Source organism: Ursus americanus, chromosome 22 (assembly GCF_024610735.1).
Source record: "Ursus americanus isolate L20-20 chromosome 22, mUrsAme1.1.p, whole genome shotgun sequence".
In the NCBI taxonomy this organism is placed as follows: domain Eukaryota; kingdom Metazoa; phylum Chordata; class Mammalia; order Carnivora; family Ursidae; genus Ursus; species Ursus americanus.
In genome coordinates, this window is record NC_142148.1 from 20,153,343 (window position 1) to 20,168,975 (window position 15,633).

At 42.0% G+C, this 15,633-nt stretch overlaps 1 protein-coding gene across 6 annotated transcripts in view; it reads right to left on the reverse strand.

The window, feature by feature from the left end:
- Positions 1-15,633, reverse strand: part of DHX35 (DEAH-box helicase 35) — a 63,460-nt gene that overhangs the window by 47,151 nt on the left and 676 nt on the right. For 2 of the 6 annotated variants that reach the window (XM_045804618.2, XM_087853581.1), the window contains exons 2-4: positions 11,696-11,829; positions 7,434-7,526; positions 1,212-1,289 (exon numbers count right to left, since the gene is read on the reverse strand). In XM_045804618.2, coding sequence (XP_045660574.2) covers positions 1,212-1,289; positions 7,434-7,526; positions 11,696-11,829 — 305 coding nt within the window. The other 4 variants (XM_045804622.2, XM_045804620.2, XM_045804621.2 and 1 more) reach the window with 3 other exon arrangements.

Here is a 15,633-nt window from a genome sequence, read left to right on the forward strand (position 1 = left end):
CAGGATACCTTTGACTAAAAACAATCATGAACATTGTGAACAGGCTTAGAGACACCTTACAAAAGAAACTGGAAAAGAACAGATGATTCCAGAGATGGTGATAAATACTAAAAACAAAGGAGATTTAATACACACTCAGCTGATGCCCTTAGAAAAAAGAAGAACATATATGAGAAGATATAACAGAAGAAAACCCAAGATTTAAACCTGAAGACTCAAAGTTCTTTCATATTTAAGAAAAAATGAGACTGAACAATCAGCATCAAGATACTTGGCACAAGAACAAGCTTATAAGCATCCAAGCAGGAAAAGGGAGCCAGGAAGGAAGTGGTGAGAGAGCCCGCTGGAACTCAGACTTCTGCACAGTGATCCTCCGTGTCAAAGGGCGGTGCACAACGTCTGCACAGTTCCCAGGGGAAGAGAGGGCAAAGCCAGCGTTTCATAACAAACACCACAACCAAACATTCTCAGGCTACGGCAAAATGAACCATTCAAGGTTAGCAAAACCATGGTAGAGAATTAGTGATGAACACTGCATCTATTTAAACTAGAATTGTTACAGAACATGCACTTATGCCCTTGAAATGAAAGTCATAGCACTGCATCTATAACAAACAGAGGGAGAAATGCAGAAAGAATAAGCACGCCTTTGTTCTTCTGTAACAGGAAACTACCTGTAACAGTTTCAAAAACAAGTCACATCATAAAGCTTTCTATCATCTTGTTTCCTAGTTTTCAAGCTTCCATACATTCTCATGTGGTGAACACATATTTCTCCAAAGTTCAGTAACTACTCCTGTTTCACTTCAGCTTCCCCTTTTGTGAAATTCAACAAAAGCAAATGTATAGCTGGCATCCCATTTCTGTAGAATTACTTCTATCCATCAACGCACCACGCAGCTTCATGTGAACATAACAGCAAAGCTTGGAATGATGTTCACAAATGCTCACAAGGTTTTCTCTGGGTGGTGACATTTTATTTATTTTTTCTTTGTTTTGACTTCCTCTGACTTTATCACTACTTAAGAATTTCTAATGTACAGGTGTCAATTTTACAAAAATAAGCAGGTCGTAGTTCTTTTTCGACTGAAGAATTAAACACTCTAGGAGCCACACCATATTCATTTGGGGATTTGAGGAAACAAGAAAAAAATAAGTCACTGAAACAGAAGACACAGATGGAGTTTTTGCAACATGGAAAAGAAACTCACCGTAACAGCAGCCACTCTTCGAGGCTGGGTCACTCCCACCACTCTTCCTTCCGCGGTCCAGCCGGCTTCTGCAAGGTACTGCAAATAAAACCACACCTAACTATGCATCTGACTCCACTTCTCCACAAACAATTTCTCCCAAGATAACCCTGTATTGTCTTAAAATCACTGAGAAAGTTAGTAACAGCTGGTTTTTATCCCAGCAGACGTTTTAGAGATTATTTTGCAAATGAGGGATCTGAGGCTTGGCAATGTTAAGTAACTTGCTTACATTCACACCAGGGCTGATCATCAAAAGAACCAAGGCCCAAGTTCAACATTCTGACTCCCCAGTCTTACACATTTCAGTACCAGAGCTGCCTGAAGGAATAAACAACTATCCATGGGCCACACGGAGCAGTGCTAAATCTGTAGAACAGAAAATTTTAAAGTAAACACAGAGACATCTCAATGTAAGTATCAACCATACAAAACATTTTAGTCAGATTAAATAAACATAACCAGATTTTGTACATGTGTATATATGCCATTACGTATCAGTACACATAAAATTCAATGGTATGTACTTATCTGATTTATTTATGTATTTATTTGCTATACATATTTATTTGTTATATATTTATTTGATCATATACATTTTTAAAATTCAACATGGATAACAGCTGTTATCAGAGTTACATGTTTATAATGTCCAAACTGTTTCACAATGTATATTTTACAGTAGGAAAAAAATTAAAAATGCTACTACATTCATCTGCTCATTTGTTCAAAAGAAACAACAGAAGAAACTAAAGAGAATGGCTGTCTATGGAGGACTGGGAGGAAAGGAGGAGAAATGAAAACAGAGCAGCAGGGGATGAAGAGGGAATGACAATGCTCCAAGTAGATGTTTCTGGGGAGCTCCGACTCTTAGAGCCAGTCATGCTTCACATTGCTCTTCAAGTGCCCAAAACATAAACAAAACCAACCAAGATGTATGTGAAGGGAAACTAGGAGGAAATACAAACACTACCAAATGGCCCTTTCTGTAGTACAAATGAGTTATGGGATCACACCGAAGGCAGTGGAGAGGACATAACCTAAGTAACTGGAAAACAATGTCTGGACTGGATGCTGGAAAGCCAAAGACAGAGAACCGTGATCTAGTTAGTAAATGTTGGTAAATAACCAAATGGGGGTATAGGTTAGTAATTCTAAAACTATTTTATGTTTATATTAGAATTCAACAAATAAGTTAACATATTGTAAAAACGAGGACTGAGTTACTCACTGTAGGAGAAATTTACAAACAAGGAAAGGCTATAATGAGCCCTATGGTGTTGGATTACAATCAGAAGCATCAGCATAAATTCATGGTTTTTAATACATATACAGATTGATACAGATATACAGATGTGTTTATGTGTGGGGATTAGTAGTCATATATGTATTTCCTAAATCTGCCCACCAAGACTTATAGCAATGACACCTCAGTAGCAATGAGCACCCTAGCACCCAATTCTTGATTTCTAAACACCGTTCTCCAGTAAAGGAACCAGGCCTCCTTGGAGAAGTGTTTGATCCCAGTGCAGGGAAAATATAAGATAAGCCTGAAATGCCCTGTAGTACTAGAAAGTAAGGAAAGATTCAAAAAAAGGATGGAGGGTTTAGGAAAGAACATAGGGCCTAACTAAAGGAGCTCCTAATGATCAAGGTAACAAACTAAAGAAGACAGTACTGGAATTTAAGCCACGGAACAAAAGATAAATCCATGAATCCATACTGATGTACATAAATAACTGAATAAGTAAGTAAATGAGGGAGAAAGAACAGTTCTTCCTTAGAGAAGATGCCATTTAATGAAGGAAAAAGGGAAAGAGAAAAGCATCAAGCAAACCCCGGAGTAAGTGCTGCAGACAAGATCCGCTGAGGGATGCTAAAATTAGGAGGCAAAAGCTTGACGGGAAGGAGAGTATCTACAGTCTGAAAACATCTCCCCCCAAGATATTTACCAACTACCAACAAAGGGCAAGACAGTAACTTTAGAGGCAAAAATCTGGCACCTGAACCAAGGTTAACCTTGACTGTCAGACATGAGCACCTCAAACCCCGTCGACAACGATGCACTGAGGAGGACACACCATTTCTGTGGTATTCTTTCCCAAAATGCACCAGCTCATTCTAACCATGAGAAAACATCACACAAATTCAAACTGAGAGGTGTTCTAGCATATAAATGCCCAGCACTCTTCCAAAATGTCAAGGTCCTGAAGGATGAGGAGGAGAGACTGAGGAAATTCTCCCAGCCTAGAGAAGCATGGGGAGACATAACAACTCACAGCAACATGAGGTCCTGGATCTCGGAACTAGAAAAGGACACGGGTGAGAACACTGAAGAGATGCGTAAGACCTGTGGCCCAGCTGCTGCGCTGTACCAGTGGTGATGCCTGCTTTTGATTACTGCACCAAAGGAAGTGGTGGGAGAGGTTTAAGGGAATTCTGTGTTATTTTTGCAACTGTTCTGTTAGTCCAAAATTAGCTAGAAATAATAGTTTAAAAAAATGACTGTAAGGAACAACATGTTTTAGATAATGTAGGTTTTTGCTATAAAAACTGTAAAGTTTTTCTCTCTTGTATTAAATACACACACAAAACACTACCAACCACACCAATCAACACAAAGCAAAAACAGAACCACAAGAAATATTAGCTGAGATTCACAGACTATGTTATTAGGTGCCAGGAACCGTGTTGAGCAAGGTTGCATGCATTAGCCCATTTAATCCTCACAACAAATCTATGAGGAAGATAAGAGCATCATCAACAATTTAGAGATAAGCAAACAAAGAGATCACATAACTTGTCCAAGGACCTGGGTAAAAATCTAAGAGCTGGGATTTAAGCTTGGCAAACCACAGCCCTGCCACATAACCACACAATTGTACCATCCAAAATAAAACACACATACTTGTAGTCAATCTCTTAGCAACAGTGGTAAGCAACAGAAAAATAATTTCCATAATAATAAACAACCTGCCCATGAAGCCAGTCTCCTCGATACACCTGTGATTCAGACTCCTGCATGCTTACGACTGCTGACAGATGGAAATTTAAAGATGCTGCAAAAGCAGGAATAGTGGCGCTATCAAAAGGCAGTGGATGTCACGCTGAATTCCATCTTCAGTCTTTTTAAGGGTCACCAAATCTGGTGTTCTCATTAAGGAGTGGGGTAAGGAAGCACTCCATCAAAAACAGCACTAATAAAAATTGTAGCAAAGAGCTTGTTTTCATAGTCCATTGTTTTGACAGAGCTCTGGGAAAAAAAATATCATCTGGGTTCCACAAATAGTTTGTGAAATTTCAAAACTGGTGTTTGGTGCTTCAGCATGCAGTACTTTTCCAAGGAAAGACATTATATAAATCCAGCAAGATGGTGCGTTGAGAAAAACCTGCTCCACGTTCTTGCCGTGACCTTCAGCTCCTCAGCCTGTCCAATATTCCTATGCCGTAACTCAAATTAGCATCACAAGAAGTTGTGCTGGTCTCAGAGAAGAAAAGCTGCGTGGTGAGGAAAAAGGGACGATCCTTCCACAAGAGGGGTGGTCGGTATTCAGACCAATAATACAACCAACTATCACAACGACCCAGTCTAGTTCATCAGCAAAGCTTAGGAGATTCACGCTTCACTGTTATTCTCTTGTGCTTTTTGAATTTTGTACCATGTGAATGTATTCAAAAAACACAGTGCTTATAAGGAAACAGTTTCTTAAAAGCAATTAAATTCAAATGTATATGCTCTCTGATCCAGCAACTCCATAACTACTGTATTTATTCTGTAAGTATACCCATACATGTGCAAAATTCTATGCAAATTGACTCACTGCATCTCTGTGATAATACAAAACTGGAAACAACCCAAATGCTTATCAACTGGGAATTGGTAAAATAAATTATGTGCAATCTATGCAACTGAAAAATGATACATTAAGTGGGGGGAAAAAAACAGTACATTAAAGCATGCACAGATGCTACCTATTTGTGTTTTAAAGAGGAGATACACACACACACACACACACACACACTTCTTGTAAATGAAGTTAAGACAATCTCTGAGGAACTAACGACATCAGTTATATCTGCATAAAGGAAATGAGCATCAGAAGACAGGGCAGAAGACAGATCTTTCTCTTTTTATGTCCTTTCGCATCTCTTGAATTTTAAACCATGTGAATCTATTAAATATTCCTCCAAAATTAAAAAAAAATTACCTGTGTTCGCTGCCACATTGCCCAGGCTGGATTCTCAGACCCTGCTCTTTCGTCTCCAGGCCATTCTTTCCCTGGACGCCCCCCTCAGCGGGCGCTCTCTGTTCCCTGACAGCTAAGCCTTGCTGGGGAAAACGACCAGATCGTTTTGCTGTATCGTATCACAGATCCAAATATCTACCACCCACCCCAGTGGGAGGATTCCACACACTGCCACCCCACTGCTACCAGGCCTGGCCATGAAACCTGCCTTGTCCAAAAAAACGTGAACAGAAGTCCCACTTCCAGTCACAAGTTCTAAAACTTGAGCCATCTCCTAATCCTGCCATTCACCCAAAGCCCCACATAAGAGCTGGGCCTCATCCTCGGTCCCAGTGACGTGGAGGAGCCATCTTGGGTCATCAACCCAAGAAGACCACATAATAGGAGGCAGAAATAAACCTTTGTGTTCTTAAGCCACTAAGATTTTCAAGTTCTTTGTTAACGTAACAGTTATGTTGAGCTGACTAAATAACCAAACAGACTTACTCCTAAACAAACTGAGACCATCTCACCTCATGTGGCCCATCTTTCACCCTGTTCTGTGTCCCCTCCTCTACATCGCTGCTCTCTAATGTCTTCAACTGTAAAAGTACCTGCTGTGCAGGGTCACGAGGACTAAACAGATTAATATATGCAAAGTGACCACTTTACAAAGCACTTACTTATCACTTGCTTGATAATGATGATGACGATGGTAATGATTATTACTGCCCTTTGATAATCTCTCAGTAGTTCAACATGGCCGCTGTTCTGTGTCTGTAAGAAGCAAGTAATTTGCTAGGGTCTTGATACCACCTGCACATATGTTTCCCTCCAGGCCACTACATGCTCTGCTGTCCTTTCTCTACTGCTGTCCGTTCCCTTCTCCTTACCTTTCCCTAACTGCACATTAATCACTGGGGATCTTTTAAGAAATGCCTGTGCCTGGGCCACAGCCCAAATCCATTATTGGGTTGGGCAAAAGAAGCTATATTAACTCTTCCTACAAGTTCAAAAATAGAAATAATCTACAGTGTTAGAAGCCAGAATGAGAGACACCCTTGTGTGTTGCACAGGAAGCAGGAAGAGAGGGCAGGAGACCAGAAGGGGACACAAGGGGACTTCTGGGGCTCTGGTAATGTTTGTTACGTTTCTTGATCTGGGTGCTGGCAACACATATGTATTCACTTGTGAAAGTTTATCAAGCTGTACAAATATAAGTACTTTGTGATATACATTTCATAATTCAATAAAAATCTACATTAAAAAGGAAAGAAAAACCTGCAATGACTCTCATCCCTGACCACTTACATATCATTCTACACCCTCCAAGTCAAGGCTCATAAGACACACTCTGACCTCATCCTGTCTTTCCCAGCAATTGCTGAGTCCCAGACACTTCTCACACCCCAGTATCTCTGACCACAACATTCCCTGGATGAGAACATCTTCCTGCCCAGCTCCCACTGGTCGTTCAAAGTCTACTTCAAATGTTATTTTTTTGTACAAGGCCTTTCCCGATCCTTCTGTCCACTGCTGTCCACACCAAACAGGGGTTTGCCTTGTAACGGGGGCTCCTTCCACAGTACCATGTGATTCTTTGGTAGTCCATTTTTATTTACAACTAGAGCAGTATTCATTCATTTCACCCTCCTCTTCAATTGTAAGTACTTGAGGACAAAAGCCAGGCATTATACCTCTTTGAAGGAGTCCCTACTGTTCCTTTCAGAGTAGGGCTATTCAATCATTATTTTGGAATTATAATAAATCAAAGACGACTGTTACTTCAACGCTAATCAATCACAAGAGCCAAAAGTTGAATAAAAAATATCTAGTTGGGTTGAATATTTTCTGACAGAACATCTTTAAAAAGCAAGTTATAGTAAAGAGAGTTCTCAAGTTACAAAACCCTTCCAGCCAAGTGTAAGTGCAAAGACACATTTAAGTATATACTCACTTGCGGGATCTGCGTGCTTTTCCCACATCCTGTCTCTCCAACAATCACCACTGTCTGATAGTTTTCTACCAAGTATAATATATGATTCCTAAGCTGAAAAAGAGAACCGTACATTGTAAAGAGGCATACGTTTTCTCAAAAGACCTAAACAAAGATATTTAAACATTATGAAATGAGCTGTTTGCCAAAGGAAAGTAAATTTTATTTTATTTTATTTTTTTACAGATTTTATTTATTTATTTGAGAGAGAGAGAGACAGCCAGTGAGAGAGGGAACACAAGCGGGGGGAGTGGGAGAGGAAGAAGCAGGCTCCCCGTGGAGGAGCCTGATGTGGGGCTCGATCCCAGAATGCTGGGATCACGCCCTGAGCCGAAGGCAGACGCTTAACGACTGAGCCACCCAGGCGCCCCAGGAAAGTAAATTTTAAAAAGAACTATCAAAATATATTTCCAACTCGCAGACAGTGTTGGTGTCCGTATAAACTGAAACAAGTGCAATTGAGACCAATAATTTACCAAAATATACAATTCACATACTTTTAATTCAAGATTTTTACTTATAAGAAGTTATACTACAGACATACTAAGAATACATATGAACAAGCATACTCACTGAAGTGTTGTTTATAATAGCCAAAAATTCAGTCTAAATGTTCATCAACAGGGTTAAATCAATTACGAAACACTCCAACAATGGAATATACACAGGTGTTAAAAAGAACAAATGTCTACAGGAAACAAACTGAGGGTTGCTTGGGGAGGGGGCAGAGGGATGGGGTGACTGGGTGATGGACATTAAGAAGAGCACGTGATGTAATGAGCACTGGGTATTATATAAGACTGATGAATCACTGAACTCCACCCCTGAAACTAATAATAAACTATGTTAATTAATTGAATTTTTAAAAAAAGAACAAAGGTCTATTTGTACTGATATGGAATGGTCAGCAAGATATGCTAAGAGAGGAACTCAAGGTGCAAAACAGTGTAAAAAATATACTACCATTTGTGTTTTTAAAGAAAGGATACATATATGCTATGTACAAGCTATCTTTGCAGAAAATAAAACAAAACAAAAAACTGGTCATTGTACCGTTTCCATGAGCAGAACAAGGTAGCCGGGGAGCAAGAGTGTGAAGGAGACCTTTACATTTCTTACAAATTATGTATTATCTAATTACAAATTCTTACATTTTTTAACGGGGGGAAAAAAGACAAAAAGAATATGCTTTCACCTCTACCTCTAAATCCAAGTTCGTAATAAAGCACCCATAGGTTACACCTATATTTCAACTGAGCCTTCCTTTACCCATTCGGTGTGAGCAGAAAACTCGAGAGATCATTCCAACATTCTATCTACTTCGCTTCAGACTGTATTTTTGTACCCACATTTGCTGAGAGATGCACCTAATGGTCTGGAAAGCCATGAAGGTATTCCATAAATACCTGACCTGGAATGAAGTAAACCCTGCCGAGTACCCCCACTGACTACTGCTCGGCCCGTGTGAGTGGGCACCGACAACGTGGCGAGGACTGGGAGAGCGAACATGCTGCCGAACTGCCGCACTAAGGTATTGGCTGCTCTGGGTTTTTTAATTTGGTGTTATTTGGGAGCTAAGTATACAGTTCTCACATCTTAGTGTGAAACCCTCTTAGGTTATTTGTCAGAAATGAAAATTCCTAGCCCTATTCCCAGGGTTTCTGATTCAGTAGGCGTCGGATAGGGCCCAGGAATCTGCATTTCTCAAACAACCCCCCCCCCCCAGCAGATCCTGCTGCCGGTGGTCAGCACTAGTGTCTAGACACTTTTCTGTCAGTTGCCTGGACTTGGTGCTTTCTTTCATTTTGGGGAGGGAAAGGTGAAAGGTTTGGGATCTTTGCAGGTATTTTGTGAATGGTAGATCCAACCAATGGGTGGGTGGATGGATAGATGGATGGATGGTAGACAGTCAAGGAAAACTTGAAAGATAATCTTAATAGACAGAAACAGACAAGGCATTCCAGGAAAGGGAAATAACATAAGCAAAAGAAAGAAGATGGAAACAAGCAAACAATACAAACTCTATCCAAGGGCATCATCAAGAGCCCACAGAAGGCTCCAGGTATGGTTTGGAAATGAGTTATGAGACAGGTAGTCCGGGCTTCCCTGCGGAAAGCTGTGCATTCAGAGCGAGGGTCTGGACCTTCCCTGGGGGTCTGGCTGGGCTGTCAGTGCTACACCAGACGAGACTGAACAGGAGAAAACTGAAGGCAGTAACTCACACCTCACATACTAGATATGAAGGGCTGCACATGGAGAAGGTCCAACCTGTGACATTCGAGAGAGACATGACAAGGTTTCCAGTCCGGAGACTGCGAAAATGACAGCAGTGCCCATGTGCGCAAGCAGGGAAATGGAGAAGGGCTGGTATGGAGGAGGGGACTGAGCTTCAGGGAGGCAGCATGTAAGGGAATGAGAGACCATCCTGCATAGCAGTGTCCAGACCACAGCAAGACCGTCAGCCTACGGGAGGCAGTCGAGGAGAAAGCTGCCTTGTAATGGCAGCAGGGAAAAAGGAGTGACTTGAAATGTATTGCCCCTCTAGTCTCAATTTCGGTTTTTAAAGCTACTTTTGGTTTTAAATAGGGGAGGGGTTGGTGAATGGGTCACTTTCACCCTTTTCATCTTCCAGATTTATCTTTAACATCTCATGAGAGCCAATATGCTTAAATTCTGTTTTGGTTTTTACCCATAACCCATACCATTTTAACTTCCATCAATATGTTAAACCTTGATTACTTTTTCATTTGTTTCATTTATCGTATCTTGTACGTTCAGTTGGAGGATGAAGAACAGTCAAGAAAAGGCCAAAATTAAGTACTTGGTGAACAGTAATTATCTTTGTACTTGAACACTTACGATGTATCAGGTACCTTGCTAAATGCTCTACGTGGATTATCTCATCTGGGCCTCGTAACGATACTGTGAGGCAGGTGCTATTGGCCCCATATTACAGATAACAATGCAGAGGCTCAGACGGTGAAGCAAGGCCACACAGCACGAAAACAACGAGGCTTGGGTCTGAGCTCTAAAGTCTAGCCCCAGAATCCTGATACTTCCCCAGCACTCACACTGGGTCCCTCAACAGTGAGGCAGCAACAGTGAACCTATAATCTTATCTCCTGAGGGGCAAACCAGCTTACACTCACACTTACTGGATGAGGTTAACACCGGAGGGAGAAACCCCGAAATGCCAGTGAGTGACTAAAATGTTATGGGTCACATAAAACTCGAATCAAGGTGACTTGCCTAAATTAAGAAAGATTCATTTTGAATCCATTTGGAGAAAGCACATATTAATAGAAGAGGAATTATTAGCACAGTCTAGACAAAGTGACTCCATTAGTGTGAGAACTTGGCAGCTTTCCCTCAGCACCGTCCAGGAGAAAAAGAGAGAGCCACGGGTGCTGGTGGCCACACCGACTCGGGTCATTCCAGGGGCATCACGTGAGGCTGGGAAAGCGCAACACCCTTCATCAGGGGCTGTATGAAAGAAACATTCTTCAGCTCTATCTAAATGGCCTTTGGCCTAGAGCTCACTTCCTGATTACCATCTGGCTTCCCATGTGGTCTTGGCAATACAGAGAAAGTGAGCCCATGGACCATGTCTGCACCGGAGAACTACGGTGACAAACAAACGTATTCTGAATTCTAGTTTATGCGTTGGTCTCTTGTGAGATGAACATACGTCCATTTCGTGAGACCAATGAAAGCAAGTGCTGGATGAGAACACAGTACAGAATAACCACCCAAACCCCGTCACTGCGTCAGTGGGAGTTAACGTCTTCCACAGAATCCTCCTCAGATCTCCAATTAGTCTCGTTTAAAGAAATTCGCCTTTAAAAAGAAAGCTAACATTGGCCATACGCTAGTAATCTGTTGAAGCTGGAGGCATAGTTCATTGTGCTGTTTTCTCTACTCTCCTGTATGTCTGAGTTTGTCCGTAATTGAAAGCCAAGAGGGGGGAAAAGAATGTCATTCCACCTCTTCCAGTTTTTCAATTTGTAACAACATCTACCTAAGAAAATGTTAAGGACTTTCAAGATTCATGTGGTTAAGTAACACACACATATTCTGAAGTTCATCCCCTCGGATAAGGGCGGCTCCGAGCTGTGTCCTACGGAATCGCTAAGAGGAAGAGGCCATGACTGACGTCGGTACCAAGTCTGCGGCCACCGCACACTGCTTCAGGCCGCCCGACCGCGCATGCTTGCTCGGCGTACCTTGAACACTGGCAGCTTCTGCCTCTGCTGCTCTATAGAAAGCGCAGCGTAGGGATTGTAGACCACGGTGGCGGCTGAGTTTTCAGCTAGACTCTGTCTCTCTTCAGAGATGCTCACACCTGGTCCCTCTGTACCTGTAACAGAAATGCTTTTCTCAGCTTCTCTGATGCAACCAATGGACAGAAAAATATGCAGACGTTACAAATTCGAAGGCAAGGATACAACACAAGCCATGCATTGTACCTCAAACTACTAGGAGATACTAACCTTTAACTTCAGGAAAGCATCGAGGAAAGGACCTAGGAGAACACAAAAATCTTCCCTAAAAGCTTCACCGCGGCATCAAGAGCAGAGAGCAGCATCCCACCGGGCTCCCAACTGGCCACACGTAACTGCACTCCAGAGGACAAAGTTTTCAGGTCTGGCCCCGACCTGTTATATTAATTACCACTCATACAAGCGACAGAAACCCAGTGGGAACTGGCTGAGGCACAGGAGTGCTGCTGCTGCAGGACGGCAGCAAGGCCCGGGGACACAGATGCTGCCTTGGCTGGCTCCTTTTCGCATCCCAGCGCCTCTCAACCAGCTCCTCTTGGTCCCTAAGTCTGGCTCCTCAGTAGGAGCTGGAATCAAGGCTGTTCAGGCTCACAACTCCCCACCATCCAGGCACTCACCCGACAAGGACTGAAGGGTGAGATAAACCACAGGGAACACTCCAGATGCTACGCCCTACCCTCGTGGGGCTTACTTGTTCCTTTTACTCCTCCTCCATGCAGGCAGTGGTAATACGTGCTAAGGAGAAAGTAAAAGACTCAGCAAGGGGGTTTGGGAGACCCCTGTGTGTGTGGTCTGGAGGGGGGGAAGGCTCCTCTTCCCCCAGCTTAGGTCCAAAAACCAGCCTGATCCAACCAACCATGGCCAGTGGAGCGGGATGCAGGAGACGGCAGCCCCCATTTGGAATCACAAAACTGGAGTGCTTGGGTGTGAAGTACCATTCCAAGAAACCACTGTGCTGAGCCGAATAAACAACAGCTTTCCATAACAGCTGCTTGGTAAGAACAATGACAAACTGGTGCTCCGCATGGTGAAGAATAGGGAGGCCGTAACCCATCATGCAAAACTCTTCAAGGTACCACGGATTTTAGCCTTTGAAAGAAAATGCCTTAAGAGGAACATGGGTTCAATTTTTATGATCAGCTTTCAGAACTTTTCATGCCAATTTGTTTATGTAGCCCTTGGACAGAACTAAGAGTAATAAGTGACACATGGTTTGGAATTCAAGGCGACACAAGGAAGCTATTTTCAAAAGCTAGAGCTGTTGAGCACTGGGGTGTAATGCTTTTGTGAATCATAAAATAAAATTAAAAAAACCCTCCCTGGAAGTTCAAACACGGGCCACACAGCCTTCTGCTGGGGGCACTACAGGGGTAATTATCATCTCTCAGGACTTCTGAACTCAGAGTCTGATGCCATGTAAAAGCAAAGGGGCTTTATGACAAGCACCTTTAGCCCAGTGATTGTGATTTATTCTGACATTTTTTGGAGGTCCCAAATCTCTTTGACAATCTAATAAAGGCTATGGACTCCCTCTCCTGAAAAACACACCAGAATGTAATGTATCTGGATACAAAATGCTAGTGGTCCCTAGACCCCCTAGAGCTAAGTTTAGAGTCATTGTCACAGATCTCAAATTCCTTTTCATTTCTAGGAACACAGTTGTGTTCCAGAAGTCCAAGATTGCCAAAAAGCGGGTGAGTGGGACACTGATATATTGTTTTTGCCAAAATGCTGACCTTCCTTTCAACAAGATAAAAGACAGAGCAGGACCTGGAACAAAGCCTGAGCTCAAAGAGGCAGGTTTCCTTTCTTCCCTTATTATCGCCACATCTAAATAACTTCTTATAAGCCTTCCCCAAGAAAACGACTGCAAAGAATACCTCATCCTCATCCGCTCTCTTTTTGTTGCAAATTCACTCCTTTTCAAAACACGTTTTAAACCTTTCCAGCCTGTCTTAAAGCAATGTTAGCATTGTTCCTGCAAGGTCTCTTCCTCCCACACCAGGGTTTAATCCACCCCAGTGTCTTCTTCACTTCCCCACCCCTCCCTGTCTCTAGCCTACAGCCAAGTCCACTCAGTACACTCTGTCACGTGATGTTTTATAAGAGCCACTGTCAATCAATAAGGAGTACATCTCCTCCTTACAAAGGACTTCATTCAGCCAAATCAGGACTGCCTCCCCCCTATATACATCCCACGGTCCATTCTGACTGCCTGTGGTTGCCTTTCTCTTGAGAACATTCTCTATACTTAAGGGAGAAACAAGTTTGTAATCCTGCAAACCAGAAATGCCTTCATTTCTCCACATACAAAACAAGGCTGACAACAGCACCCCCCAACCACCCCCACCCAGCATTCCCTCTACTTTCAATTTTTTCAATTCAATTTTTCGATTTGAGTGATGCCCCATTAGTGGGTTATGAAATGAATGTAGCGGGGTCATGACCAGCACTTTTTTTTTTTAACTAATGAACTAGAAACAGAATAGCGTTATCTCCTGCTTTACCCCAAAATATACCCTATCACTTAACACCATCTCACTACTCAATTATTTTGGTTTTCTGGACATTCCTGAGGCACACTTTGCCTTGGTCATGCTGCACCCTTTGCCCAGAGCTCCATACTCCTACCTCTCCAAGGAACAAAACCTTATTCGTGCTTCACAGTTCACCGCGAAAATATCACTATCTGTATGAAGTACTTCTTATCCACATATTCATCTTTCCCTCTCTTCTATGCCTCTGTGTAATTATAATAGTTAATATGTATCTAGTACTAAGAGCTTTACATGTATTCTCATTTAAACCTCAAAACAATCCTTTGGGTAGGTGTTGTTATGCCCAATTTACAGACGAGGTCACTGAGACTCTGAGCACTTAAGTGACTTTGCCAAGTTAGCAAATGGCAGTCAAGGAGAGCTTTACAGTCTGACTCGTAGAACCTATCTCCCTTACCACCACTTCTTCCTGCCTCACGTTAATATCTCTTCTGAAGGATATCTAACTTCACATTATAACTGAGAGAGAGAGGAAAAAAACAATAAATCTTGAGAGCAGAGCAGCGGCCTGGTCATCTGTATTTCCCTCCTGATCACAAGGTTGGGTGTTCAATAAGTACACCTTCAACAAAGGAACTAAATAAAGGAACAGAACTCTTCGAGTAACCCCGTGTTCTTTAACCAAAGTAGTATCCTGTTCTGATTAGCAACAATTCATTTGCGCCTTTATTGTATTTAACACTTTGACCTGTTATTAAAGGTTTGAATAAATAAAATAGAGAATATCTCATTACCTAATTCAATCTTAGTTCTGGCTGCAAATAAAATTCAGGATGGATAACTGGTTAATGATTTGAAATACTGAATAAAACTGTCATTAAGGAACAATCCACAGATTTTTAAAAAGCATTAACACATCCCTTGCTTGGGCTTGTCTCCCACATCACAGTATGTGCATGGTTAGTATCTCAGGACACCACTCTAAAATACCCTTTAAAAGCTTTCCCTGTATTACTTTCTCCATCTTATTTCATTTTTGCTGCAATATACTTTGCACACCCAGACCTGCAGAGGCGCAGGTGGTGGAAAAATGCAAGCTGGTTAACTGTTAAGAAACTTTTGTTTTTCACAAGAAACTGATGAAAGGGGAGGAAGCAAGGCATCTAGCAGGATCTGACAAGTACACATTCAATAAAAGCCTGATTAACAAGGAAACTAAAACACATCAGGCAAAGCATTTTGTGACTAACATTCGTGTTTGCCTGAGAGAGAAAGCGGGTGACAGCCAATACGAAGGAGGGTGGTCACTTTCTGGTAGACACTCAAGATGGGCAAGAATTACCCTAAAACAAAATAAGGCACTTTCCCTTTTTTATGAGCACT